A 26,041-nucleotide genomic window follows, 5' to 3' on the forward strand; every position below is an offset into this window, starting at 1 on the left:
TCCAGGGGTAAGACAGATCCAAGGATGCCAGGCCCTCAAACATACATATATCCCTAGCACTGTGTTTAAATATGAGTTGAGTAGTTACCATTGCCCTAAAGGTGCTTACAGTCTATTCAGGGTACAAAATATGCACCAAATATAAGACACGAAGGGAAAGCTTTCCTCTCATCATGAAATGGAAAAGGGAGAGGACCACAACCTGACTTGGGCTTTGATCAATGCTCGTCAGACTGGCTGGCACCAAAGTGGGAAACAGGACAGAGACATTTGGGACCTCTTAATGGCAACCTGTCACATTAGCTGAGTGACTTAGAGCATGAAATATGATGAAGAAAGAGATCAGGTTCTGCCACTTAATGCCTTGCAATCTTGGGCAAATACAATCTTTGTGCCTCAGATTCTCAAAGAGTAAAAAGGAGGTCCCCCCCATTTATACTGTTGATATGAAGATCAAATGTGATAAAGCATTTGTCCTGTAGTGAATGCTCAATAAATAGTAGTTATTAGTTTTCAAAATGCTTCATGCCTGCCTGTTTCAGGTCCATCGCCATGAAAGAGGCATAACCCTATTGCTGAATGGTAGTTAAAGTTTGATGCTCTCTCCATCTCCCTCTACTTGAGGCCTCAGGAATCAGATCTAAGTGGCTATAACAAAATGCCCTTCAAAGAGGGATGAAGAGTATGCATGTGTGTGGTTTCTCACTGGATTACTAGAGACTTTGGATGATTCCTTAAACTAACATAGGACCCAAGTCTTATTCTTGCTCTTAAAACTATACTCAAAGCTTCCATCCACATGTTGAACCTAGGGCACAAAATTCTGAAAACATGATGCAGTCAATTTCATATTTTTTCCATTCCCCAACCCCAAAAGACTGTAACACTTCAAATCATCTTTATTATGGGGTGACAGATTTGGGGTTCTTAAGAGATAGTGGTGGCTAGAAGGGGAGCACTTCATCCCTGCAGTAGTTTGTTTGGGGGTACGGTGTGGTGGGGAGAATGCAAGGAATCATCAGTTGGAGTAACCCTTGGCCCTGTCTTCAGCGCCTACACAGTGCCTGGCACACAGTAGGCACTCAATAAATATGTCAGCGGTTTGCGGGTATTGGGGATTTCAGGTGATAGAGGCTCCCTTTGGGAACAATATACAGAAAAGAACATCTCACATTCTGTCAGTTTGCAGTTCTTGGTTCAAGGGTACTGCCTGTAACCCCTCATCCTTCTTTTCTGAGAGGGGCTGGCCATCTCATCAGGGTGCTTCATCCCAGTACCCCGAACCCTCTTTCCAGGGCTGCAGTTTCCCCACGTGGAAGACGATGTGATGTACATCGTTTTGGGAGGGACACCACCCTCTTGATCCCTCTTTCGAGGCACAAGGATCTTAAAACCTAGAGGTCTTCCAGACTGCTTGTCATTTAATGAGTACCCACTTTTAGAATCCCTCCCTGAAATGTGGCCTTTTATTTTTGACCCTCGCCTCCTGCATTTAAGGGTATTACTTGGGGGGCTGGGGGACCCCAGGCAACTTGAGGGGATCCCCGCTCAGGGGACGGTGTTAAGCAAGGAGGCGGGATTGGCGTGTTGGAGGCAGGGCCGCAGGCTCCAAGGGCCACCCAGTCGCAGGGCCAGTCAACAGCTGCGGCCACGCCCCCGCTCCCGGCCGAGACCCCGGATCTTCCTCGCACTATTGCAGGGTTGGGCCGAGGCCCGCGCATGCCTGCTGAGAACCTACGGCCGCGGAGGGGCGGGCCTTCTCCTGTTTCTTTCGATAGGCTCCGGCAGTGCGAGTAGGCCCCGCCCCCGTGCGCGGCCAAGTCTACGGACAAAGTCCGGGCTTGCGGACGGGCTCCGGCTGACAGCGTCCGGCAGCGCGGCACAGCCCCGCCCCCACGCGGGGGCACGCTTCCGGACGCGGTCCGCGCGCGCTGGAAGGTGCCGACCCCGCGGCCCGGCGTGGGTCTGTGACGCGCCTCCGGTGGCCCCGCCCCTTCCAGCAGCGTCAGCAAATCCCAGTGGTTGCGCTGGCGGGCGACGTCTCCGGGTGTTAGCCCGGCCTGGTCCCGTAGCCCTCGGGCGGCTCCCAGCCCCAGCAGCAGCTGAGCTACCTCCATCGCCCCTTCTCGGGCCGCCAGGAACAGCGGCGTCTGCTCCTGCACGGGAGGAAAGAGCCAAGGGCGAGGTCAGGGAAGGCCACGCCCGCAGGACTGGCCCTCCTTCTTGACCGCTGCCCCGCCCCTTCAGGGTTTTCGCAGTTCACCTCTCCCGCTCCCAGTTTGTTAGGGGCCCCATCTAACCCTGCCATCCTGTGCGTCTTTATCGGCTCCTGCCTGGAGAAGGGAGCGGGCGGCCCGGGCGTTGTTCACGGCGGCGGCCCAGTGCAGCGCTGTTTTTCCTAGGGGACCACGTGAGAGGTAGTTACCGCGAGGCTGGGGGCCAGACGCCTGGGTTCCTGTTTCCCACGGGTTCTGGTCTTGGGGGAAGGGCTGTTCCGCCCTCCGGGTCCCTCCGAGGCGGAAGCGTTGCCCAGGTGACCGTCGGCCTGCAGGAAGCGTTGCCCCTGGTGACGTCACCGGCGGGCGGGAGGGACAATAGGGCATTGTTCTGGGGTCTATGGGACCGGCAGGCCGCGTCCCTCCCACGAGACACTTGTCCGTTTTCACAGACACTCTTCCTCCATACTAGTTGCCGTGTGTGTGTGTGTTTGAGGATGCTGAGGGCAGACTCACGTGCTGCCTGCTGTTAACTGCTCCGCAGCTTTACCACCTTCACAGCAGCGTGGGAAGGAATGCCCCAGCTTCCGGTTGGTTCCTCTGCTGTCCCCCCCCATTTTTTAGATCTTACCTCACACCCCATTTGCTCAGTTTCTCTATAGCACAACATCAGCTTCTGTAGATCCATACCCCATTTGTCTCTGGCCCCCACATCGGCTTGGGCTGCAATCAGTTCTTCAACCAGGTCTTCGACAGCCAGCCTGGCGGCCAGCATCAGGGCTGTGGTCCCATCCTCTGTCCGTGCATCCACTGCAGTCTGTCTGCTGCGGAGTAAGAGCTGGAGGGGCCAGAGAGGACCAGTGACTGCTGGTATATCTGGACTGCTAACTAAGGCCCCTATCACTGCTAACCCACCTCCCAATCCATATTCAGTTCTCTTCTTCTGTTCTTGTTTCTCTATCTGTCCCCAATCATCACCTTCCTCTTTGCCAAACCCTGGAGAAGGCTTTTGCCCAGCCTTACTTGCAAGCTTGCCCAGTGTCCTTTAGCAACCCCAGTGTGCACTGACCTGGCAAACCTCCCTAGCATCAGCAGCCACAGCCGTGTGAAGAGGCGTGCGTCCTGCCCGGTCTGGCTGGTTGGGGTTGGCTCCAGCCTCGAGGAGGCGGCGGGCAGCGGTTGGCCGGGAGAATCGAGCAGCCAGGTGCAGGGGTGTCTCCCCCGTACCCACAGTGTGAACCTGGGGACAGGCCCCTCCCTCCAGCAGAGGTTCCCAGGGCTCAGGACTTCCCAGCCATGTCTCCTGGTAGGTCCTGGACTCTACGCCCCCACAGCAGACTGCTGACATCAGGGGTGTCACTCCATCTGTGGATGAGACATGAGAAATGGGGGACAACTGGGAAAGTGGGAGAACATGGAGGCTCAGGGAGAATCACAGCCTGAGGTGTCAAGAAGCCCAGCTTGGGATCTTTATTTTTGTGTGGCTTATGTCAGTGACTTTCTGTTTTGCTCTGGGCTTCAGTTTCCTCCTCTGTAAAAGGAAGTGTCAGGCCTTAATACTTTAACATTTTACAGCAGTGATTCTCAAACTTGAGTCCTGGTTCAGACTCACCTACAGGGCTTGTTAAAACACAGATTCCCCAGTATTTTGAATTGAGTCAGAAGCTCTGAAGTGGAACCTGAAAATTAATATTTCTAACAATTTCCCTGGTGATGCTGCTGCTTCTGTCCGGGGACCACACTTTGACTGTTCTGAAGCACTTACTCTAGTATTGGTTAACCCAGTTCAGATATCAAAGGACTTTGTGATTCTAAGGGGTCAAAGGGAGTTTTCATTTTCTTGGTCTAGGTTGACTCACGTACCAGGTCCCTGGGTGTCCACGTCAGGGACATCCATCTCAGAATCCTGGGGAGGAGTCAGCATGGCTGCCTGGGGGAGCTCTTGGCAGTCACTGCTCAGAGACCAGAGCTGGCACTTGGGGGGTGAGGCCATTTCTTCAGCCTTGGGGATCAGAACAAGGGTCAGTGAAGGCAGGGTGACTTGTCCCTTCAACCCCTCCATCACTTTAGGACCATTCTTGCCCCACTGCTTTCACCTGGCCCACCTCCTCTCCTTCCTTGGGGACTGAGCACATCACAACACCATCCTCATCCATTTCTGCCTCTGCTTTCAGCGCCCTGGAAGGGGGTGGGTGGGGAGAGGACCTTCAGGGCCCCAGAGATTCCCAGCAGCCTTCCCACTTCTCTCCCCTTCCTGTCCCTTCCTGTGTCTTCAGCTTCTGCAATAGCATCTCTTATTGCTTCTGATCACCAATATCTCCACAGGAAAGAGTCCCCTCCCTGAGCCCCAGTTCTTTCTCACTCTCACTTGAGGCCGATGCTGTCCTCGCCCAGGGGGGGTCGACGTCGACGGGAAACTGGCTGAGTCCGGGGCCTGCGAGAGAACCCAGGGGGCAGCCAGAGGGCCCCATGCTCTCGGCGCTTGCGTCGGATGAGCTGGAGGACGAGAAGAGCCCCGAGGGCCAGGAGAAGGACCCCGACCACGGGGGAGCACAGTACAGGCCAGGGAAGCTGGTTGGCAGAGGGCTCTGGTGGAAGAGACACAGAAAAAGAGGCCATGCTTGGTGAGGCTGGGTACTCTGGTGAGACCTTTGAGCAAGTGCAGATACCTCTTCTTGCCTCAGTTTCCTCAACTGTAAAATAGGAATAATAATAGTACTTGCCTCATAGGGTTTGTTGGGAGGATTAAATAATACTGTAAAATGCTTAGAGCAAGGCCTGGTGCATAGTAAGTAGCATATAAGAGTTGTTATTCTTTCATAATGCTATGAACTGTTTGATTTGCAGATGATTGGATAACTCTTGGCTTATTAGAAAAGGCCAGAACTCAAGGTTTGTGGGCGGTCTGTGATAGAGGTTAGGATAAAAGACTCAGGGAGATGGAGATTGCAGAGCAAATGGGTTGTGAGGAGATAGAGAAGAAGGTTAACAAGGGTAAGTCTCCACAAACAACATTTGGGGTCTCAGTGCTTCTGTTTCATTTGACTTCGTTGAAGTTGCTGGCATGAAAGCTGGCCTGGGAGCAAAATCGGGGAAATGACGGGATCACCTACCAGTGCCTGCACGAGGGTGGGCAGCCAGCAGGGGTCCTGGCAGTAGGGGTTCCAGAGCCCCCACTGCGGCCATCGCAGCAAGGAAGCGGAGTAGGAGCCCAGGGTCCCAGGGGCAGTGGGATGCAGGGTGCTCAGGGCCACAGCGGGACAAGTCCACACCCATCACCACCACAAACCTGTGGGGAAGAGACCCCTGGGTTGGTCCCTGGCTCCCCTCTGCCAGTTAAAGAACTGGTGTCTTCCCCCCCACCCCCCGTCGTTCTTACCCAGTGCTTAGGGAGTCTGTCTCCTTGCCTGTAGGCTCTGTTTGGGGGGCCGCTCTCTCCTGCTGCGAGGGGTCTGGGGTTCCCCCTAGCTCCTCTTCTGCTTGGGCTCCAGGATAGGGGTACACCATGTCCCTGCCTTCACTGTCCTTCCTCACCCAGAGCCCTACCCTCAGAGTCAGGGACAGCACCCGGGCCAGGGCGAGCAGCTGCTGGTCCAAGGTTGAGGGGCTCAGTACCACCAACAAGGCCAGGGAGGGCCCCCACTCTGAATTCCCATCTTCCGGCCTGCAGTCACCCCCGTCCCAGCCACATTCTGCCGTGTTGCAGCCCTTCTCGCAGTGTCCATTGTGGAAGTGATCGCGGCAGTACTGGTCATAGGCTGGACTGTGGGGTGAGGAGATGGGGGCTCAGGACTCTAAAGAAACCTAATTCCCTCGTCCCAGAAAGGATTCCTGACACTCTACAGACTCTAGGGCTCTGTTTGCTTAGTGGGGGCAGTTCTGGAGTAGTGGGTTTCCTCCCTGGACTGTAGCTAGTCCAGACACCCTAATATCTACTGACCTTTGTTTCCTAACACTGTCCCCTCTCTACCCTCCCCAGCTTCTGGCTCCCTGAAAGGGAGCCCTTTTCCCTCAGGGATGCTGGTTGCTAGGGGAGATTCTCCATGGCAACAAGAGTTGCCTGGCTTGAGGCCAGGGTTCCCATGACACTCAGAGGGTAGCCCAGACAGGCAGTGCCCTCTTTCTTGGTCCCCATGTTAAATATTCATGCTGCCTCATTCCCTAGGGTTGGAGTCTAGTGTCTTCTATCCTTGTTTAGCAATGGTTATTAGAGTGGAAGCTCCCCGGAGCGTAAGGCTATGATCACACTGTAACTCAGACTCTTCTGTGTCTTTCCTTCTGTCTCCATCCTGCCTCCCCAACTCTCCCCCGCCCATCATCCCAAATCAGTTTCAGGCTCACGTGCAGGCTGGAGGAGTCTCACAGTCGTAGCCATCAAACAAACACTCTTCAGAGTCACACTGTGGGTGGCACTGCCCGTCCCGGAAGAGAAGCCAGCACCGGGAATGGGAGGGGCAGCCCTTCCAGGGGTCTGGGACCCCCAGGGAGCAGTCCCCCCCATCCCAGTTTCCTCCTGGGCCACTGCAGCCAGCATCGCAGGCCCCATCTCCACTTTTGCCCTCGCATCCCTTGACTCCGGGCCTCTGACACCGGGGCCCTGGAGAGCTGGCAGGGCAGGAACAGCGAAAGCCTGGGCCCCCTAGCCCGGGTGTCTCTGAGCAGCTACCATTGTGTAGGCATGGAGAAGGAGGGCCGCAGCCTGAAGGAGCTGGTGGGGTCAGGCAATCAGGACCCCCATAACCATTGAGGCAGGCGCAGCGGGGTGGGAGTCCAGGCTTGGGGGAGGGCAGACAGAGACCACCATGGTGGCAGTGATGGAGACCGCAGGAGGGGGCTCTGTGGCTGCAGGTGGGGCCTTCAAAACCCTGTGGAAAAATGTAATTTGTAACAACAATAAAGGCAAAAACAGTTATAAAGGGAAAAAAGTGTAATTTGTAACAATAGTAAAGGGGACAATGTAATTTTTGGGTTAAGTTCACTGGTGTTATCTTTTAAATAAAAGAAGGCTATGCATAAACTAATGTTAATTTGTATTTTACTTTACCATGAACCAGGGTTTAAGATTAACCTAGGGCTTCTCTCATAGCTCAGTAAAGAATCCGCCTGCAATGCAGCAGACCCTGGTTCGATTCCTGAGTCAGGAAGATCTGCTGGAGAAGGGATAGGCTACCCACTCCAGTATTCGTAGGCTTCCCTTGTGCCTCAGCTGGTAAAGAATCCGCCCGCAATGCGGGAGACCTGGGTTTGATCCCTGGGTTGGGAAGATTCCCTGGAAAAGGGAAAGGCTACCCGCTCCAGTATTCTGGCCTGGAGAATTCCATGGACTGTATATGTATAGTCCATGGGGTTGCAAAGAGTCGGACACAACTGAGTGACTTTCACTTTCACTTTCCCTGGGGTCCAGTGGTTAAGAATCTTTCTGCCAATGCAGGGGACACAGGTTCGATCCCTGGTCTGGGAAGATCCCACATGCCATGGGGAAATTAAGCCTGTGTGCCACAACTACCAAGACTGCTCCCTGAAGCCTGTAAGCTGTAGCTACCGAAGCCTATGTGCCTAGAGCCTGTGCTCGGCAACAAGAGAAGCCACCACATTGAGAAGCCCCTGCATCACAACTAGAGAGTAGCCCCTGCTCCTTGCAACTAGAGAAAGCCCTTGCGCAGCAGTGAAGACCCAGGGCAGCCAAAAATAAATAACTATATATAAAAAGATGAACCCATTTTCATGCATCTGAGGTCTATAAACAAATACACACACTGAGTTAAAAGAACTTATTCATGGTCACCCAGCCAGCCTTGCAGACCTTCCCACAGGCAATGTCCATGACTTCTGAAAGTTCCATTCAAATTTCCACCTGATTCTGCCTTTCCCCATCACTGCTTCTGAGGGCCAGTTCCCCCTCTGGACCTGAGATGGCTTTCTCTGATAATTCCCTCTTGGGTGCCCCCCCCCCCCCACCGAGGTTCCCAGCTCAGGGTTTCTTTTGTGTTAGTGTTGGGGGCAACAGAGGAAGCAGCCTGTGATCACTCACCTGGGGGCAGTGGCACGTGAATCCTGGGGGTGTCCCTGCTGTGGCCTCACATGACCCCCCGTGGGCACAGGGCTGGCTCTGGCAGGGGTCTAGCTCCACTTCACACCACTGGCCTGCAGTGGGGTGGGATTGAACAGGACACTGCTTCAGTCGCGGCCTCCTTCCCAGCGCATTCCTGGGAGTCAGCCCAGCACTTGCTGCCCAGGTGCAGGGATGGTGGTGCATGTTCTCTAGGCTGGAGTCTGAGGCAGGGAATGGGCCAGATGACCAGGCTGCCTTGTGGGTGGGGCTTGTCTGGCCTTCCATGGTTAGTTCAGCTATGGCTAGAGATGCGCACGGCCCTATCTCAGGCCTCACCTGTGTGTCCAGGCAGACACTGGCAGTAGAAGGCGTTGGCCAGAGAATGGCAGGCTGCCGTGCCTGTGGGGTGACAGGGCCGGTCCAGACACTCATCCACGTCCCCCTCACAGCGCAGCCCCACAAAGCCTGGCGGGCAGGCACAGTGGAAGCCTCCGGGTTTGGAGGTGCAGGTCCCCTGGTTGTGACAGGGCTGGGATTGACACGCGTCCGGTTCCTTTGAGCAGTTCTGTCCACTGTAGCCGGGTGCACACTGGTAGGCAAAGAAGGTCAGATGGAACCGGTAAGTGAGCCCCTCCTGGCACTCTAGGGACCCAGTGCAAGATGGTCTGCCTTGCATCCCACCTTCCAACTCAAAGCATCAGTCAGCTCACCCTCCATCACAGTCACGTGTAGCCTAACCCTTTCACCTCAACTCCACACGAGATACTATTGTTCGGTAATATGGACCTTGTCCCCTTCCAAGTCCCAATCTCTATAATTCATTACCACTAGATATAATTCCATTTTTGATAAAACCTTCCTCTTCCAACCATACACCCACTGAGTTCTCTCATGCTTTATTAATTTATAAGCATTTATTAGACTTCCCTGGTAGCTCATATGGTAAAGAATCTGCCTGCAATGCAGGAGACGGGAGTTCAATTCCTGGGTCGGGATGATAGCCTGGAGAAGGGAATGGCAACCCACTCCTGTATTCTGGCCTAGAGAATTCCATGGACAGACCATGAGATTGCAAAGAGTCAGACACGGCCAAGTGACTAACACTTTTGCTTTCAGGCATTTATTGAATTGCCTACTTTGTGCCCAGGCATCTTTTCAGGCTCTAGGAATACAAAGAAAATTAGAACTGCTTCCCTGCTTCCATGAAATTCTCAGTCAACCAGAGAAGAGACAGCTATCACTGATTGTGTGATTTATACACATAACCTCTAGAACTCTCCTGATCGCCCTCTCTATGGGTCATCTCATTTGACTCTCACTTCGAGGAAAAGGAAACTGATTCCTTGAAAGATAAGTGCCTTGCACAAGTCACACAGCTGGTAGGTGGCAGAGCTGGGATTCAGCACAAGTCTATGACTCAGTAACTCATGACCTTAACCATTTTCTGATTGTTCATATCCTGCTGGTGAGAAAAGGGTCATTGTGAGGTCTGTACCATGTGCTGAGTTCTTGCAGGAGGAAGGAGAGTATGCAAGAATGGAGTACCAGGAAAGTTTCAGAAAGGTGGAGAAAAAACAATTCAGAGAGTCTGAGGAATGCCCAGAGGGTTGGACGAGGGAGGTGGGAGTTTTGAAAACTTCTGGAGGAAGGAGTTTCATGAAAGAGGAAGTAGAGCTGAGTAATGGGTGCACGGAGGTTCACTACTTATCAGTACACTGTTTTTGTGTATGTTTAAAAATGCCTGTAATAAAAAGTTAAAAAATACATTGAAAATTTAAAGAAAGAGGATAGTTATGGGATTGTGCCTTCTATTCAAAGTCATGGTTGTGAGTACACGGATCAGGTTGCTTGGAATTGAAACCCAGCTGTGGCTTCCTGTCCTGCTCAGTGACCTGAAGCACCAACGAGAGGCCCTAACCCAGTCTGGAGAGAAGTTAGGGACATTTCCCTGAGGCAGCTGCCTCCTGGGCACCAGCCAGTGGAAGAGGGGTGAGAAAAGCCACCAAAGAGCCAGTCTGGGGTGTGGGGAAGCCAGCTGCGGTTTTGTGTTGCTGGAGCAGAGTTGAGCTGGGGGTGAAGAGAGATGAGGCCTGAAAGGGAGGCAGGGCTGGGTTACACCCGTTTGGGACTTCATTGTGGAAGAGGTGGGCAGTCACTGAAGGGTTTTTGTGTTTTTTGGCCATGCTGCGAGACATGTGGCATCTTAGTTCCTCAACCAGGGATGGAACCTGTGCTCCCTGCATTGGAAGCATGTCTTAACCACTGGTGAAGGTGAAAGTGAAAGTGAAGGTGTGAGTTGCTCAGTCATGTCTGACTCTTTGTGACCCAATGGACTGTAGCCTGCTAGTCTCCTCTGTCCATGGAATTCTCTAGGCAAGAATACCGCAGTGGGTTGCCATTCCCATCTCCAGGGGCTCTTCCCAACCCAGGCATCAAACCCTCGCCTCTTGCACTGCAGGCAGATTCTTTATTGGCTGAGCCAGCGTGAGGGAAGTCCGCACTGAAAGGTTTTAAGTAGGAGAGTGACAGGCCAGCTTAATGTTTTCAACAGAGCACCCTAGTGGTGGAATAGAGGGTGAACCTTTAGGAGAACAAGTGTGGAGACAGCGATGATATTAATTGTTAGGTTTGCGTCGAAGGCCTGGACTAAGGCAGTGGGATGAGGGTGAAGGGGCAAGGACAGAGCTGAGAAATATTTAGGAGGTAAAACAGCTGACTTGGTGGGTGGTTGGACATATGGGGTAAATGAAAATGCCTTCTCCCCGCCCTTTCTGCCCCATGACTGCTGTTTTCCATATCCAGCCCAACTTTGTCTTCCCCCCCGCCTCCTCTAGACCTTCTCACCTGGCAGAGATAACCATTGGGTTGGGCCACGCAGGTAGCCCCATGCTGGCAGGGCCTGGACTCACAGGGGTTCACCTGGTCCTGGCATGTACTGCCTTGGAATCCAGGGGGACAGTGGCAGAAATGGGAGGGGCCGCTGTCAATGCAGACGCCTCCGTTCTGGCACAGGGAAGAGACTTCTGTGCCTGGGAAGAGAGATAATAAAGCTAAATGGGTTGGGAGGATGTGCAGGGGCCCCAGACACTGAGCAGAGAGGTCCATGGAGGGACCACTAACACCTCTGGGGTGGGCGGAGGCCACCTGGAGCCTGAGGAATCAGTAGGCTCCTGAAGCTGAAGAGATTAAATAAGTTCCGAACATGGATGGACCTAGAGATTGTCATACCAAGTGAGTAAGTCAGACAGAGAAAGACCAATACCATATGATGTTGCTTATATGTGAAATCTAAAAAAAAAAGAAAAGATACAAATGAACTTATCTCCCAAACAGAAACAGATTTACAGATGTAGAAGATAAACTTATGATTACCAGGGTTAAGGAGGGAGAGAGGGATAAATTGGGAGATTGGGATTGACATATATACACTTCTATATATAAAATAGATAACTAATAAAGACCTACTGTGTAGCACAGAGAACTCTACTCAGTACTCCATAATGGTGTATATGAGAAAATAATCTAAAAAAGACCGTTTCTTTTTTAGATTCACTTTGCTGTACACCTGAAACTAATACAACATTGTAAATCAACTATACTTCAATAAAAAAAATTAAGTTCCTTCTCCTGCGTATTTTGTCAGAATGGAGAGAAATACCTCTCTTTTGATTTATCAGAGCATTATAAGCAATTGCATTCTTGGCCTTAAACAAGTCTCAAGCAAGGAAGAACTCAAGAGAAACTTCAGGTGGAGGCACTTGGCTTAACAGATGGCTAACTCCATCCCTTGGGTTTTGCCATTCTCTGATGTTCCCTTACTGTGATTCCCAACAACCATCTCCACAATGGTCTCTCCCCTGAGTTCTTCTCATATCAAAACTAATTTGAGGACTTCCCTGGTGGTACAACGGATAAGAATCCTCCTGCCAATGCCGGGGACATGGTTTCCATCCCTGGTCTGGGAAGATCCCACATGCCTAGGAAGAGCTAGGCCTTCGGGCCATAACTGCTGAGCCCATGTACAACAACTACAGAGGCCCGTGTGCCTGGAGTCCATGCTTCACAACAAGAGAAGCCACCTCAATGGGAAGCCCCATGCAACACAATTAGAGAGTAGCCCCTGCTCTCTGCAACTAGAGAAAGACCATGAGCAGCAATGAAGACCCAGCGCAACCAAAGATAAATAATTAAAAAAAAAAAAACAACTTATTTGAGCAAGGAAGGTATTCTTTTACCAGGGAGTTGTCGTAACATCCCAGTGAGGGGGTCATGGTGAAGTGTGTTGCGTGTGGTCGGTTAAGTGTGGTTCACTCTGAGTTATGATGGTAATGACAGTGTTGAGTTGTTCCACCCTGGATCACTGGGTTGTGTCCCTGGTACTTGTGTTAAACAGGAGTCTGATGGGCTGGGCTGTGTAGTGTTGCTTGAATTGTGTTGAACGTGGTTCTAGGAGTTGAATTGTGTTAGACTGTCCTGGGTGTTGAGCTGCAGCTGCAATAACTGGTTGGTGTGTGTTGCTTCGACTTTTAGTTGGTCAGTTGGCCAACTGTTGTGTGTGGATGTCCTTAGGGGTGGGTTTGAGGAGGAGACCCTTTTGCTCTTCCTCTGCTCTCTAGCCGGTCTTGGGTTGGTACCTTGGCTCAGAGCAACCCTCTGGCAGGAGGACAGCGGCAGGTTGCAGAGAGGCCCAGTCCATCCCTGGAGGCACAGGCACTGAAAGGAGGGCCCAGTCTGGAGGCAGTGGGCATTTTGTGGGCAGGGCTTCTGGGCGCATAAGTCCATCAGCGTCTGAAGGTTAGGAGGGAGTGTGAGGCGGGAAGGAGCATCAGGTTCCCAGCCCAGAGATGGTCCTCTGCCAGCTCCTCAAAATCCCTTCCCCTGAAAACTGTCTCCTGAATGGTCTGGGACCAGGTCACCCTCCCTGGTTTCCTTGGATACGTGCATCCCAAAAGAGTTCCTGGGATCAAAAATCCTTTCAGCGAACCATACAGATCTCATGCTCAACTCCTAGACTCCCAAACCTCCTTTCACCTCTCCTAAGCTTCCCTGCTGCCCCCTGTCAATGCCCAAGGCCCTCTGACTGGAGCTTTCCCGCCCCCTCCTTCCTCTGCACACCTGGCTCCCAGCCCCTCACCTGACAGCTGTCTCCTGTGTGGCCAGGGGGACAGAGGCAGCGGGGACCCTGAGGGCTGTCTCGGCAGGTTGCCTTGTTCCTACAGGGGCTGGATGAGAGAGAGAGAGGGCACAGCAGGAGGAGGGTCAGGGGAACAAGGGGTGGGAGTGTGTGGTGTGTGAGGAGGCAACCGCTGGGGAGGTGGGAAAGCCAGAGGGAAGGCAGAGTGGAAGGCTGCGGGGCGTGGGGCGAGAGGCAGCACGGAGCCCCAGAGGAGACGGAGCGGAAGCCTGGCAGGGGCGCCCTCTCTTCCTCCAGGGGTCTGTGTGCCCTGCTCACCTGTCTGCGCAGCTGGGACGGGTCCTCCCCTCGCAGCGTGGGCCCTGGAAGCCTGGGGCGCAGAGGCAGGAGGAGGTGCCCGGCCTGTTCACACAGGTGCCCCCATTGAGGCACGGTGCTGGAGAGAGGAGGCTGTGAGGGGTTGGGTTCCTTGCCTGTAACCTGGCCTGTGACACACACAGGGCACCGCCCCCCTACCCTGCCAACTTCCCCACCCAAACAACGGCTCCATGTGTCCAGTTAATTTTTTACCAACATACCCTGACCCTCTTCTGCATCCTTCTGTGGCCCAGCCCTAGGACGTGGTGGGAACTCACCAGAGACACAGTGGTCAATGCTGGTCTGGCAGCGGAGCCCGGTGTGGCTCAGAGGGCAGGCGCAGGAGTAGCCCCCGGGGCTGGGGCTGCAGGAACCACCATTGAGACAGGGGCCCGAGTGACAGGCTGTTACCTCCTCACTGCAAGTGGGCCCTAAGGGAAGTGGGTGGGGTCTGAGAAAGTGAATCTTCCTTTTCTCTCTTCCTTTTCCTTCCCTTCCTCATCTCCATCCCACTGTTCTCCCACCAACCTTTTCCTATTCTCAACACCTCCTGCACTGTAGCCCATGCCCAATTCTTTTATTTTTTTTGGCTGCGCCTGCAGCATGCATGTGGAATCTTAGTTCCAGGACCAGGGATCAAACTCATGTCCCCTGCCGTGGAAGCGCAGAGTCTTAACCACTGGACCACCAGGAAGTCCCAGTTCTTCTAGGTGGTGACTGAGACCCAGAGCCCTTTGGACACATGTCTCCACTGGCCTTGCCCTTGATTTAGATGGTGGTCAGCCCAGGGTATACACGGTTTAGGGAGCACCTCACCTGTGTAACCTGTGGGGCAGGTGCAGTTGTAGCCAAAGGGCTGGGGGTGGCAGGTCCCTCCATGGGCACAGGGGGTGGAGACACAGCCCCCCAGATCTGTGTCACACTCTGGTCCTGTCCAACCCCCATCACACACGCATGAAGATCTGGTCATAGAAAGAAAGGGTGGAGGTTCTATTCTCTTGTCCCCATTGGTCAGACCCCTGTGACTACTCTCTTTCTGGTCCTGAGACTCTGGCCCCTTTCTCAGGGGCTTTGCTTTCAGCATTGCCCCCACTTTTGCCTGACAAACCCCACTAATTTTCTCCAACTAGATCTATCCATCTATCCATTTATTCCTTCTATAACTTGTTTATTGTCTGTTTTTCCACCTTAAAACAAAAGCTCCGTGAGGTTAGATATGAAAACCTGGTCTCTTTTGTTTTGTGCTGTTTTCCCAGTGCCTGGAAATGTATCCACACGTAATAGACACTCAACAAATATTTACTGAATGAATGATGAGATGAATTGGTCCTGGAATTTAATACATTTCTTTCTGCTTTGATCCTCCCAAGTCTTGTTTCCCTCTTTATTTATGAACTCTCCCCTCATTGGATAACACTCACCAGTCAAGCCCTCCCATTGGTTGTGATCTCAGAACTTTGTCCTCTCCTTCCTACTCCCTGTTGGTCATTTCCTACAGACCAGCGCCTCACTGGCTGTCTCCTCCTGCCCTAGTTGAGGAGGACCCAGAGGAGACTATGAATGGGGAGGGCCTGGAAGACGTTACCTCTGGCAGTGCCCATGGTGGCAAGTGCAGTTGTCCTCTGTGGGGACACAGCCTGGGTTTCCATCGGGGCAGAGGCAGTGGGCATTGTCCTCCTGATCCTTACATTTTTGTTTGGGCTGGCACAGGTTGGGGGCACACAGGGGAATTTCACAGAGATGGCCTACGGAGGGGAAATGAGTCAGAAAACAAAGTCCGTCTTTGTCCTTGATGAGCTTGGAGGCACTTCTTATGCATGACTTGCTGACTCTCCGTTACCCTATCCTCCAGTGGCTCCGTGTTGCCCCAGGATACCAACTTCTTCAGAATGACGCATGGGGTCCTGCATGACATCACCTTCCTAGAAGTGCTACATTTCTCACCTTTGCCCCGGTATCCCAAGTTCTGGATGTCCTACGTTTCCTTAAGTGGGGTGTGTTCTCTCCTCCCCCTGCCCAGAGCCTTTGCAGGTGCTGTTATCTGTGGCTAAAACACACTGCCTAGCATTCTGTCTTGACAAACTCCTACTCAATCTTTACAACTCTGTTCAGCCATCCTTTCTCATCTCTAGTCTGGGTTGGCCAATTCTTTGTGTTCCTATAGGATCCTATGCATTCCTCAGAGCTAACAAGAGACCTTCTGGTCTTTCTGCAATATATTTAAAGTCTCTCAAGGATAGCAACTCAACTTTGTGTCTGTGTTGGCATAGTAGGCAGTTAACAAATGTTTGCTAAATAAGCAAATGAATGGCTTGCCTTTGAATCTCCTCCTCTGCTCCTGGTCTCCAGTCATATCACTCATGTTGAGCCAGATGTGAGTCCTACAGTAACACCCTCAGCGCCTGGATGGTTGTGCAGATTTTGCACTGCACAACTTTCAGGGATTCCTTTCTCATTCTCTCCTCACATCCCAGTCCTCAGACACTCATCAATGACTCCACCCCAGTTGTGCTCAAATATCCCTCCAGTTCTTTCCAACCTCTCCCCTGCTGACCTGTGAAGCCAGAAGGGCAGACGCAAAGGAAAGCTCCTGGGAGGTCAAGGCAGCTGGCTCCAGTGGGGCATGGGCCACTCAGACACTCGTCCACCTCCTCCTGACAGCGTGGGCCTTCAAAGCCTATGGTACAACAGGGGAATCAGGGCCCTTCATGGAAGTCTGCCCCTATCCCCATTGTCACCTCCAGTGTTTTTGAGCGCCAGTTTACCTGGGGGACACTTGCAATGGAAGGATCCAGGCTGGTCCTGGCACTCCCCGCCGTTGGCACAGGGAGAGCTTTGGCATTCGTTGATGTCCTCCTCACACCGGGGGCCGGTGAAACCTGGTGGGGTGGGGAGTAAGTGGGGAGAGATGACCAAGGTCTTTTTTTCTTGTTTTTACTTTCTCTAGACTTATGAAGGACTTTGCCACAAATGTTTAAGATTTAAAGGCATGATTGCATGGATTCAAACAAGAAGTTGACACTTGTATTTAGCTTTTTCTTTGTTATTTAGTTGCTTAGTCCAGTCTGACTTTTTTGTGACCCCATGGATTGTAGCCTGCCAGGCTGCTCTGTCCATAGGAGTTTTGGGCAAGATTATTGGAGTGGATAGCCATTCCCTCATCCAGGGGATCTCCCCAATCCAGGGATGGGAACATGTGTCTCCACATTGCAGGTGAATTCTTTACCACTGAGCCACTGGGGAAACCTAGCTTTCTCTTTACAAATATAGAAATCATATGGTTACAAATTGCAAGGAGAGAATCTTGTTTCAAAGGGTTTAGGTTTTGAGGTTTTGTATAAATGTGTCATTATATGACAAAGGCCCCAGTGTGGGGGCTTCTTTAATAGTGATTTGAATTTCAGGACATAATGGAGCATAACTTGGTAACTTTAGCCTTCATATAAGTAAGGCATAACTGGGTGTGTGTACTAATGCTGGAAATATATTTTATCAAAAGAATAAACACAAGTCCTGGCCTTTCCCCTTGCTAGGAAACGTGAACCTGAGGAACTTCCAGAGAAGACATCTGGGGCAGGTGGAGATGACAGGAGGGTGATGAATAAAAGTGAAACTCAGCCACTGTCAACCATGGGACTTTGGGCAAGCTACCCAACCTCTCTAGGCTCCCCTTTCTTCCTCTGTGGGCTGCCCTTGTCGCTCAGCTGGTTAAGAATCCGCCTGCAATGTGAGACACCTGGGTTTGATCCCTGGGTTGGGAAGATCACCTGGAGAAGGGAAAGGCTACCCACTGCAGTATGCTGGCCTGGAGAATTCCATGGACTATATAGTCCATGGGGCCACAAAGGGTCAGACTGACTGAGTGACTTTCACTTTCACTTTTCTTCCCCTGTAGAAGGAGAATGATTATATAACCTACATCATGGTACTGCTGAAAGGATTAAATGAGATAATGCCTGAAAGTACATAACCAAGTGCCTACCTTGGAGTAAATATTCAATAAACATCAGTTATTATCATAGCTGGGAACAGAGGGATGTCCCGTGAAACTGGAGAATGAAGGTCTGGGGTGACTTTCCCTACATCCATGGCTATCAGCTCCAAGACCAACAGGGACCACAAGCAGGCAGGGGGAGGGTATGGAGGGTTCTGAGAGAGGGCTGGAGGGGAGGGTTATTTGGGTGACTTGGCAGGACAGAGATGAGGGCGGGCAAGTGAGCAGGGGAAGATTTGCCGGGTGTAAGAGGAAAGTTATGACCAACCTAGACAGAATATTAAAAAGCAGAGACATTACTTTGTCAACAAATGTCCGTCTAGTCAAGGCTATGGTTTTTCCAGTAGTCATGTATGAATGTGAGAGTTGGACTATAAAGAAAGCTGAGCACCAAAGAATTGATGCTTTTGAACTGTGGTGTTGGAGAAGACTTGAGAGGCCCTTGGACTGCAAAGAGATCCAACCAGTCCATCCTAAAGGAGATTAGTCCTGGATGTTCATTGCTAGGACTGATTTTGAAGCTGAAACTCCAATACTTTGGCCACCTGATGTGAAGAGCTGATTCATTGGAAAAGATCCTGATGCTGGGAAAGATTGAGGGCAGGAGGAGAAGGGGACGACAGAGGATGAGATGGTTGGATGGCATCACCAACTCAATGGACATGGGTTTGGGTGGACTCTGGGAGTTGGTGATGGACAGGGAGGCCTGGCGTGCTGCGGTTCACGGGATTGCAAAGAGTAGGACATGACTGAGTGACTGAACTGAACTGAAGAGAACACAGTTTGGAGAGCAGGGGAGTTGGAGAGATGGGGCACTCCTTGGCCAGGCCTGAGAGATTTTTGAGGCCCCTGGCAACTGCCAGGTCTGAACCGTGGAGCAGAATCTGCACTTACCCGGCTGGCAGATGCACCGGAAGCCATTGAGCAGGTCGTGGCAGTCAGCCTGGTTCAAGCAGGGGGCCGAGGCACACTCGTTTACCTCCACCTCGCAGAGCCGCCCTTCTAAGCCTGAGGACATGCAGGTGGGGTCAGCTTTGCTTTGGCTGCCTCCCCTCTTCTGCCCCAAAGGCCAGGTTCCAGAACCAGCCCTGTCCTTGACCTGCCAGGTGCCCCACCAGGCAGCCCCTCCTAGGGGGGCCGCGGCATGTGGGTTGGAGAGATGAAGCGAGGCCCTGCTGCTCTGCTGGACAGTGGCTCTGTCGCCTTCAAGTATGAAAGCTCAGGGAGCAGGGCACCTGCCGGGACCTGTGGGAGGGCTCCAGGGAAGTGTCTTTTGAGGCCATTCCTCAGTTCAGAAGGCAGGGCTCACCCGGGAGGGCTGAGCAGCCTGGAGGTTCTCTAGGTACCAGTGTGACAAATGGGCGTCTGCTTGGAGGGGATCCACGCCTCCCATGCTCCCTGGGCAGGCCTCCACACCAGGGAGACCAGGGGGATCAAGGTGGGGATTTGAAGGGCGCTTGGGAACCTGTGTCATTCCCACACTTGTCCTGCTTCTCCGGGCTCCTCGTGGTCTCTGCTGTCTCACCCTGAACTGACGCGGATCAGCCTCTGGACCTCGGCTGCCTCCCTCTTTTTGTCTGGGGAGCCTGCCTCTGAAGCTCCTTGGTATCTACAACCTTGTCCCTTGCTTGGATTACTGGATAGTGTTCTCAGCATTTTTCCTTGGACACTTCTCAGCGTAGGAAGGCTGTGTGGTGTAGTGGGTGAAACTATCAAAGCTCCGGGTTTGAGTCTACCACTTACTAGCTGGGCAACCTTGAAGAAGCCACTTAACCCCTGTGTGCTTCAGTTCCTTCATTTATAAATGGGCATAGTATCAATGCTGACCTCAGAGGGATACTGTAAAGATTAGATAATGCCTGCAAGATGCTCAGGCAGAAGTAAGCTATTGTTTGTCTAGTTTCATTCAGCTCCCTGCTATTCACTCCATCACTGTCTCCCTGGGAGATGTTTCTCCCCTTAACTCTAATTTATAGGTAGATGCTGCTTTGCAGTATTCCTTTCCCACTGAGCCAGATTCAAGCACACAGACCCTTTGGAATTTAAAAGGTTACTCTTGATCTCTACTGGGGCAAGTTTCCCTGAGTAGGTGGAACATTCTGGGTTGACACAAGCAGAGGCTGCAGCATGAAAAGTTTATTAACTGCTGCTTTTCTGTCCCTTGCTGGGCCTCTGCATACAGTGGATCAGGCTGTACACGCTACGGTGACCGTGAAATGAACACAGAGGTGAGCAGTGTGCAAGCTCACTGCCATCTGTGGAAGCTCTTGTCCTGCAGGGGGCACTGGTTTCTTAAAGTTTTCATCTGGCGGGTGAGGAGACGAGGAGAAGCCTTCTTTGCTGTCTGGCCCCAACTGGCCTCAGGCTAACCATTCTCTGGAGGGGTCACATCCAGTGGCTTCAGCCCATTCTCTGGAGGGGTCACGTCCAGTGGCTTCAGCACATTAGTTCCCTGACTCCTCCACCCAAGGCGCCATTCAGCTGGTACCTGGTGGGCAGAGGCACTGGAAGGTGGCGAGGAGGTCCAGGCAGGTGCCGCCCCGGTGGCAGGGCTGCGACAGGCACTCGTTGTGATCGGCCTCGCAGCGGGAGCCCGTGTAGCCAGGCGGACAGAGGCACTCGAAGGAGCCGGGCGTGTTGAGGCAGGAGCCGCCATGTTCACAGAGACTGGGGCCTTGCTGAGCTGGGAGGAGAGACGACCTGGGAGTCCACCGGGCTCAGGGTGGAAGGGCAAGAAGGCCTGAGTGGCAGGGAAAGTGTGGGGGGCCTGTCTGTGGCAAATGAGATCAGAGTGGGGAAAGGGGTTGTGGCCTTAAAGTGGAGAAGGGGTGGGACTTCCCTGGTGGTCCAGTGCTTAAGACTTCACCTCCAGTGCAGGGGGTGTGGGTTTACTCCCTGGTCAGAGAGCTAAGATTCCACATGCCTGATGGCAAAAAACCAAAACATAAAGCAGAAGCAATATTGTAACAAATTCAATAAAGAATTTAAAAAAATGGTCCACATAAAACAAAAAATCTGAAAAAAACTGGAGAGATGACTAAATGCAGTCTGGAGGGCTGAGTATTGGTGAGAAGACTGGGTAAGAAAGAGATGCCCAATAAGGACAAATTCAGGAAAAAAGAGATGTTCATTTCTTTATTTGGCCACTGTGCAGCCTGTGGGATCTTAGTTCCCCGACCAGGGATTGTATCCTGGCCCTCGGCAATGAGATAGCGGCATCCTAACCATTGGACCACCAGAGAATTCCCGAGATGATTTTTAATTTGAAAAACAGTTTGCCTGTTTCCCTCTTCAGTGCAGAGGCTGTGTGAGGGTTTAGAGAGGGTCTGATGAGGGGGGTGCCTTACCCATCTGACACTCGTCCAAGTCCTGGTGGCAGGTGGGCCCTGTGTAGCCCGGCTGACACACGCAGAGTGTGGAGCCGCTCAGGGGGTTGGTGCTGCACTGGGCTTCCTCGTGGCATGGCTGACTCAGACACATGTCTTCCATGTGGCACAGGAGGCCTGGAGTGCGGGGTGGGTGAGGCGCTCTCCTGGGGCTTCTGTCACCTAGCATCTCCACCTCCCGCCTCCCGCCTCCCTGAGCCTCTGCATCACACCTGTGCGCCCAGGCGGGCAGAGGCAGGAGAAGGAGCCCACGCGGTCAATGCAGGTGGATCCGGGGGCGCAGGTGGCGGCCACACAGTCGTCCAGGTTCTCCTCGCAGCCGGCGCCTCCCCAGCCACTCACACACACACAGTGGAAGTCGCCAGCTGAGTTCTGGCAGGTACCCCCATTTCTGCAGCGAGGGGGACCCTGAACCTCACATTCGTCCACATCTTCAGAGCAATCCCAGCCTGTAGGGGCGTGAGAAGGGGACAGACGCTGCAGCTGGGGGCCCTGTGAGGACTGGAGAGCCGGGGCTGAGCATCTGGGCCACTGGTGCCATCAACCTGGCTTAAACGACTCACCTGTCCAGGCCTCTGGGCAGAGGCAGGTGTAGGTGCCCAGCCCATCTTGGCAGGTGCCCCCATTCTGACACTGGTGCCCGACACAGTCATCTGGATTCACCTCACAGCTTGGGCCTGTGAAGCCTGACAGGGTTGTGCGATGAGCTGAGAGAAGGGACCCATGGGACACCACCTCCATGCCCTGAGAGGGGCCTCAGAAAGACCCCTGTGAGGACGCACCTGGGGGACACAGGCACAGGTGGAAGGTGGAGTCTCTCCCTGGAACCAGTTGACAGGTGCCCCCATTGAGACACCCCCTGGGGGTGCAGGGTCCCGGCCGGAGTCCACAGCGTGGACCCTCCCGCCCAGCGGGGCAGAGACACTGGAAGGATCCCAGGGTGTTATGGCAGATGGTGCCCTTGGGGCAGGGTCCCGGGTCCAGGTAACACTCGTTGACGTCGTGTTCGCAGGCGTGGCCCTCGAAGCCGGGTGGGCAGCGGCACTGGATCTGGGGGTAGGTGGCCAGACACACCCCTCCATTGACGCAGGGGTTGGCTGAGCAGAAGTCTCGAAGCTGGCACTGCTCACCTGAGGTAGAGGACAGATGGTGAGAGGGCCGTTTCCAGCAGTGCACACATTCCAGCTCCTCCAGAATGACCCGCTCTCACTCTGGGTTATCTCTGTGTCTGATCTCCGTATTTCCTTCCCTTCTTCCCATCCTCTCCCTGTCCTGGTCCATCATCCTCGGTTTTATCATTTTTTGGGGGAGGGTTTTCTCTGGAGTGACCACATTTTTTTCCAGCCGAAAACTGAACATGTGGCTATTGGTGGGAGTATTGTGACTCAACCCTGCTTGGGAAAGTCTGGGACTTGGTGTCTGTCCCTTTAGTGGTGACCTGGGTGGAGAGGATCCCCCAGAGAAGGAAATGGCAACTCGCTCCAGTATTCTTGCCTGGGAAATCCCATGGACGGAGGAGCCTGGTGGGCTACAGTCCATGGGATCAAAAAGGGTTGGACATGAATGAGCATGTGGTGGAGAAGTAGAAAGCATGGGCCCTCTGAAGATTAGCCCCTGGCTTTGCCCCGGCCAGCCGTGTGCCCTCGGGCAGTCATTTCGCCTCTCGTCCCGATTCCCTGATCTTTGGGTGGTTGTAGTGCATCACGGTAAAGAGATTCCACAGCCAAATGCACTAGTGGGAATGGTGGCAGTGGCTGCTGGTACTGAACTAAGTAAGCACTTTCTGAGCATCTCCCCCTTTCCTATCCACAACAGCCTTATGAAGTGTGGACACTGGCTGACAACTGAGGATCCAGACTGCTTAAATATCATATGCAGGGTCATGTCTAGTCAGTCGCAGAACTGGCGATGGGCCTGAGGAGGGGGCTGCCCAGAGCCCCTCCTCTGAAGCACAAGGCCTGGCAAGTCGCCACTGCCCATCCTTGTTGTCATATATGCTGGTCTCTCACACCCAGTTGCAGGCCCAGTTTCCTCAGAATCTCCCGGTTAGTTTAAGAATCTCCCTGGGTCTACTCCAGACCCATTAGAGCGGGCTTTCTGGGATGGGGGCACTAGCATTTTTAAGGCCTTCCAGGGTTGCAAAGAAGTTGGACTCGATTGAGCACACACAGTCCATCCATCCATCCATCCATCCATCCATCCATCCATCCATCCACCAATCAGTCAAAGGTGACTGCTGTGCCTGCTCAAGTCTGAGAAGCCTTGCCTCTAGTCCACCCCTCCTGGAGGCACCCGCGTCCAAGCACTTCCTGGTCACGTGGGCTTTGCTTCCTGGCCCAGTCCTCTCCATCCTGCTTAGGTGCCATGGAGCCTTTCTCTCCAGGTCTTCACAGCTATGTCCTTGCACCCCTGACAGGATAGCACACCTGCCCACTATACGTCCTGCTCTTGTGCCCCAGGACTGCACCCCTCCTCCTGGGACGGGCACCCATTCCTCTCTCCAGGTCAGAGCCTCTCCTCCCCATCATACCTCCCACCACTGCAGTCTTCCCTGGTGATACTGTGGGCTCCCACCTCTCAGAAAAGGAGCCACTCAGGTGCTCAGAATGCAGAGTCTTAGAAAGATGGTACTAACGATCCTATGTGCAGGGCAGCAAAGGAGACACAGACATAAAGAATAGACTTCTGGAGTCAGTGGGAGAAGATGAAGATGGGATGATTTAAGAGAATAGCACTGAAGCATGTACATTACCATATGTAACATAGATGTCCAGTGCAAGTTCAATGCATGAAGCAGGGCACCCAAAGCCCGTACTCTGGGACAACCCAGAGGGATGGGGTGGGAAGGGAGATTGGGGGAGGGTTCAAGATAGGGGGCCACATGTATACCTGTGGCTGATTCATATTGATGTATGGCAAAAACCATCATGATATTGTAAAGTAATTATTCTCCAATTAAAAAAAAAGAGAATGCAGAGTCCTGGAGGTCCCCTGATGTGCTGGGCATTAACCCTCTAGCTGCTGGGTCAGGGGAGGTTGAGGGGGCTGGGAAAGTTGTCAGAGTGCTGTGCTAAGGGGGCTATGGCAGTAGTTCTTTACCAGCTGGCTTGGAAATAACTCAAGTTTTAACAGTCATTACAATTCTGCCGGTGAATGTCAGTTTCGGGTAAACGGATCACCAAGAATTGGCTGGTTGATTCTCACGGCCTCCGTCTTCCAAGGGCTCACAGTCCCTTGGGCTCCAGTTCCATCTCTCCTACCCCGCAGCCCAGCCACAGCCCCCTCCTGTCCCTTCCTCCCTCTCCCATCAGCGCTCACCTGTCCATCCCGGCATGCAGGAGCATCGTGGGCGGCCCGAGGCCTGGAGGTGGCAGCGGCCCATTTTGGAACAGAAGGAGGAACAGGGGTCCTTGATCTGGGCCTGGCACCTATCGCCAGTGAAGCCAGAGGGGCAGGTGCAGAAGAAGCTGGGGACCGTGGGAGAGGGGATGCCAGGGGAGCCGGGTAGGGTGGGAAGAAAGGCGTGGCAGCTGCCTCCGTTCTGGCAGGGCTGGGCATCCTGGCAGGGGTCAGGAAACTGGCATGTCTCACCCAGGAAGCCAGGGGCACACCTGGGAGGGGTGGAGAGAGGAGAGTTCACATCGTGACCCTCTGCTCCTGCCTACCTCCCTCCTTTGCCTTCATTTATTTCTCTTCATCTGCTTCGCCTCCTTCCTTTCTCCCCCATTCCCCCCATCCCCTCCCTTGTTCCCCTTCTTCGTCTCCCACTCCCACGAGGTGCACTCACTGGCAGGTGCCTTGCCCCTGGGATAGGCTCAGGCAGGTCCCTCCGTTGGCACAGGGTTCTGGGAAACTCCCACACTGCAGCCCTAGGGACAGAGATGAGGGTGAGATGGGAGCAGGGAGCATCGCGCTCCACTTGCCCTCCTTTGGATGCTCTGGAGGGACCTGCCTGCAGCAGCCCATGAAGGTGCTTCACACCACCATCGCCTTTACGCCCCTGTTCTAGTCCCCACGTGGCACTCACACCCCAGCCCCCTAGATCCCAGGTCTCTCAGTTACTAATCCCCACCCTTCCTTTCCTGTTTATTCTCTGGCCTCCCAAGTCCAGCTTCAGGCCCCATCCCTCGGAAGCAAGACAACAGGGATCAGGAGGGGGGCTGAGGGGACTCCTGGGAGGTGAATGGCTGAAACACTAAAGGGATTTCCTCTCGGAAGGGCCCAGCATTGAGCCACCGGGGGTGGGGACAGCTGGACCGGGAAAGGGACTTGGTGAGCCTTTGACTTTCCCATGTCTCCATCTCCTGTTCCCTCTCATCTCTTCCCCTAGCAGGTGGCCACTCTATTTCCTCTCTTCTTCCTAAATGTGACTGCAAGAGTGTGCTGTCTCCTAGTTCCAGGGCCTACTTGGTTCTGCCCGGGGGTGGGCACCCTCTCACCCATCCCCCTGCGGTCACCACCCCTGGCACGAGGCCCACAGCCTTGGTCTGTGTAGCTGCAGGAGCAGAGTCGGGTCTCCTTGCCGACTGTCCCATTTTGGGGGCAAGAATCTTCTCCATCCAGTGTTGCCTCAAAGTGAGGACTTTGGCCCTCTGTCCCCCACCCACTGGACCTCCTCCTAAGGAAGGTGGGTCACCTGGCCTCTTGCCCACCCCCCATGACTCACCTCTGGTTTTGACAACTGGCCAACACAGCAGCAGCAGCAGCGGCAGCAGCAGCGGTGAAGGGGGCTGCATTCCAGAGCCCCTGCCCCACGGCCAGAGCCCCCTGCCCCCTCCAGCGGGACCCTCAGAGCCCCTCCCTGAGGCAACAACCACCTCCTCTGCTCCCACGGCGCCTTCTTCCTCCTCCTCAGCCTGCTGCGAACCTCACGTCTGAGCTGCTTCCTGAATCACACAATGT

General features: G+C 53.5%; 1 protein-coding gene across 1 annotated transcript; it reads right to left on the reverse strand.

Moving 5' to 3' along the window:
- Positions 1-876: 876 nt before the first annotated feature.
- On the reverse strand, positions 877-26,009 carry NOTCH4 (notch receptor 4). The gene is made up of 30 exons (XM_040250372.1): positions 25,806-26,009; positions 24,927-25,008; positions 24,458-24,750; positions 21,922-22,269; positions 21,703-21,825; positions 21,352-21,588; positions 21,101-21,256; positions 20,242-20,436; positions 18,648-18,761; positions 16,525-16,638; positions 16,314-16,436; positions 15,345-15,504; positions 14,576-14,721; positions 14,038-14,190; positions 13,721-13,838; positions 13,403-13,490; positions 12,903-13,056; positions 11,113-11,297; positions 8,605-8,857; positions 8,248-8,360; positions 6,558-7,081; positions 5,596-5,979; positions 5,330-5,505; positions 4,585-4,804; positions 4,322-4,394; positions 4,080-4,218; positions 3,286-3,581; positions 2,907-3,054; positions 2,301-2,398; positions 877-2,156 (listed from the first exon to the last, which is right to left on the reverse strand). The coding sequence occupies exons 1-30, from the start codon at positions 25,873-25,875 to the stop codon at positions 1,467-1,469; spliced, it is 5,973 nt and encodes a 1,990-aa protein (XP_040106306.1). The 5' UTR covers positions 25,876-26,009; the 3' UTR covers positions 877-1,466.
- Positions 26,010-26,041: the final 32 nt, after the last annotated feature.

The sequence above is a fragment of the Oryx dammah genome, unplaced genomic scaffold (assembly GCF_014754425.2).
Source record: "Oryx dammah isolate SB20612 unplaced genomic scaffold, SCBI_Odam_1.1 HiC_scaffold_11, whole genome shotgun sequence".
Classification (NCBI taxonomy): domain Eukaryota; kingdom Metazoa; phylum Chordata; class Mammalia; order Artiodactyla; family Bovidae; genus Oryx; species Oryx dammah.

Coding starts and splice junctions, on each gene's coding strand:
- NOTCH4 (XM_040250372.1), bottom strand. CDS start 25,875: ATGCAGCCCCCTTCACCGCTGCTGCTGCCGCTGCTGCTGCTGCTGTGT. Junction 21,589..21,702: donor CTGCCCAGAGGCCTGGACAG/GTGAGTCGTTTA, acceptor ACGCCCCTACAG/GCTGGGATTGCTCTGAAGAT. Junction 13,839..14,037: donor CATTGACCACTGTGTCTCTG/GTGAGTTCCCAC, acceptor TCCTCTCTCCAG/CACCGTGCCTCAATGGGGGC.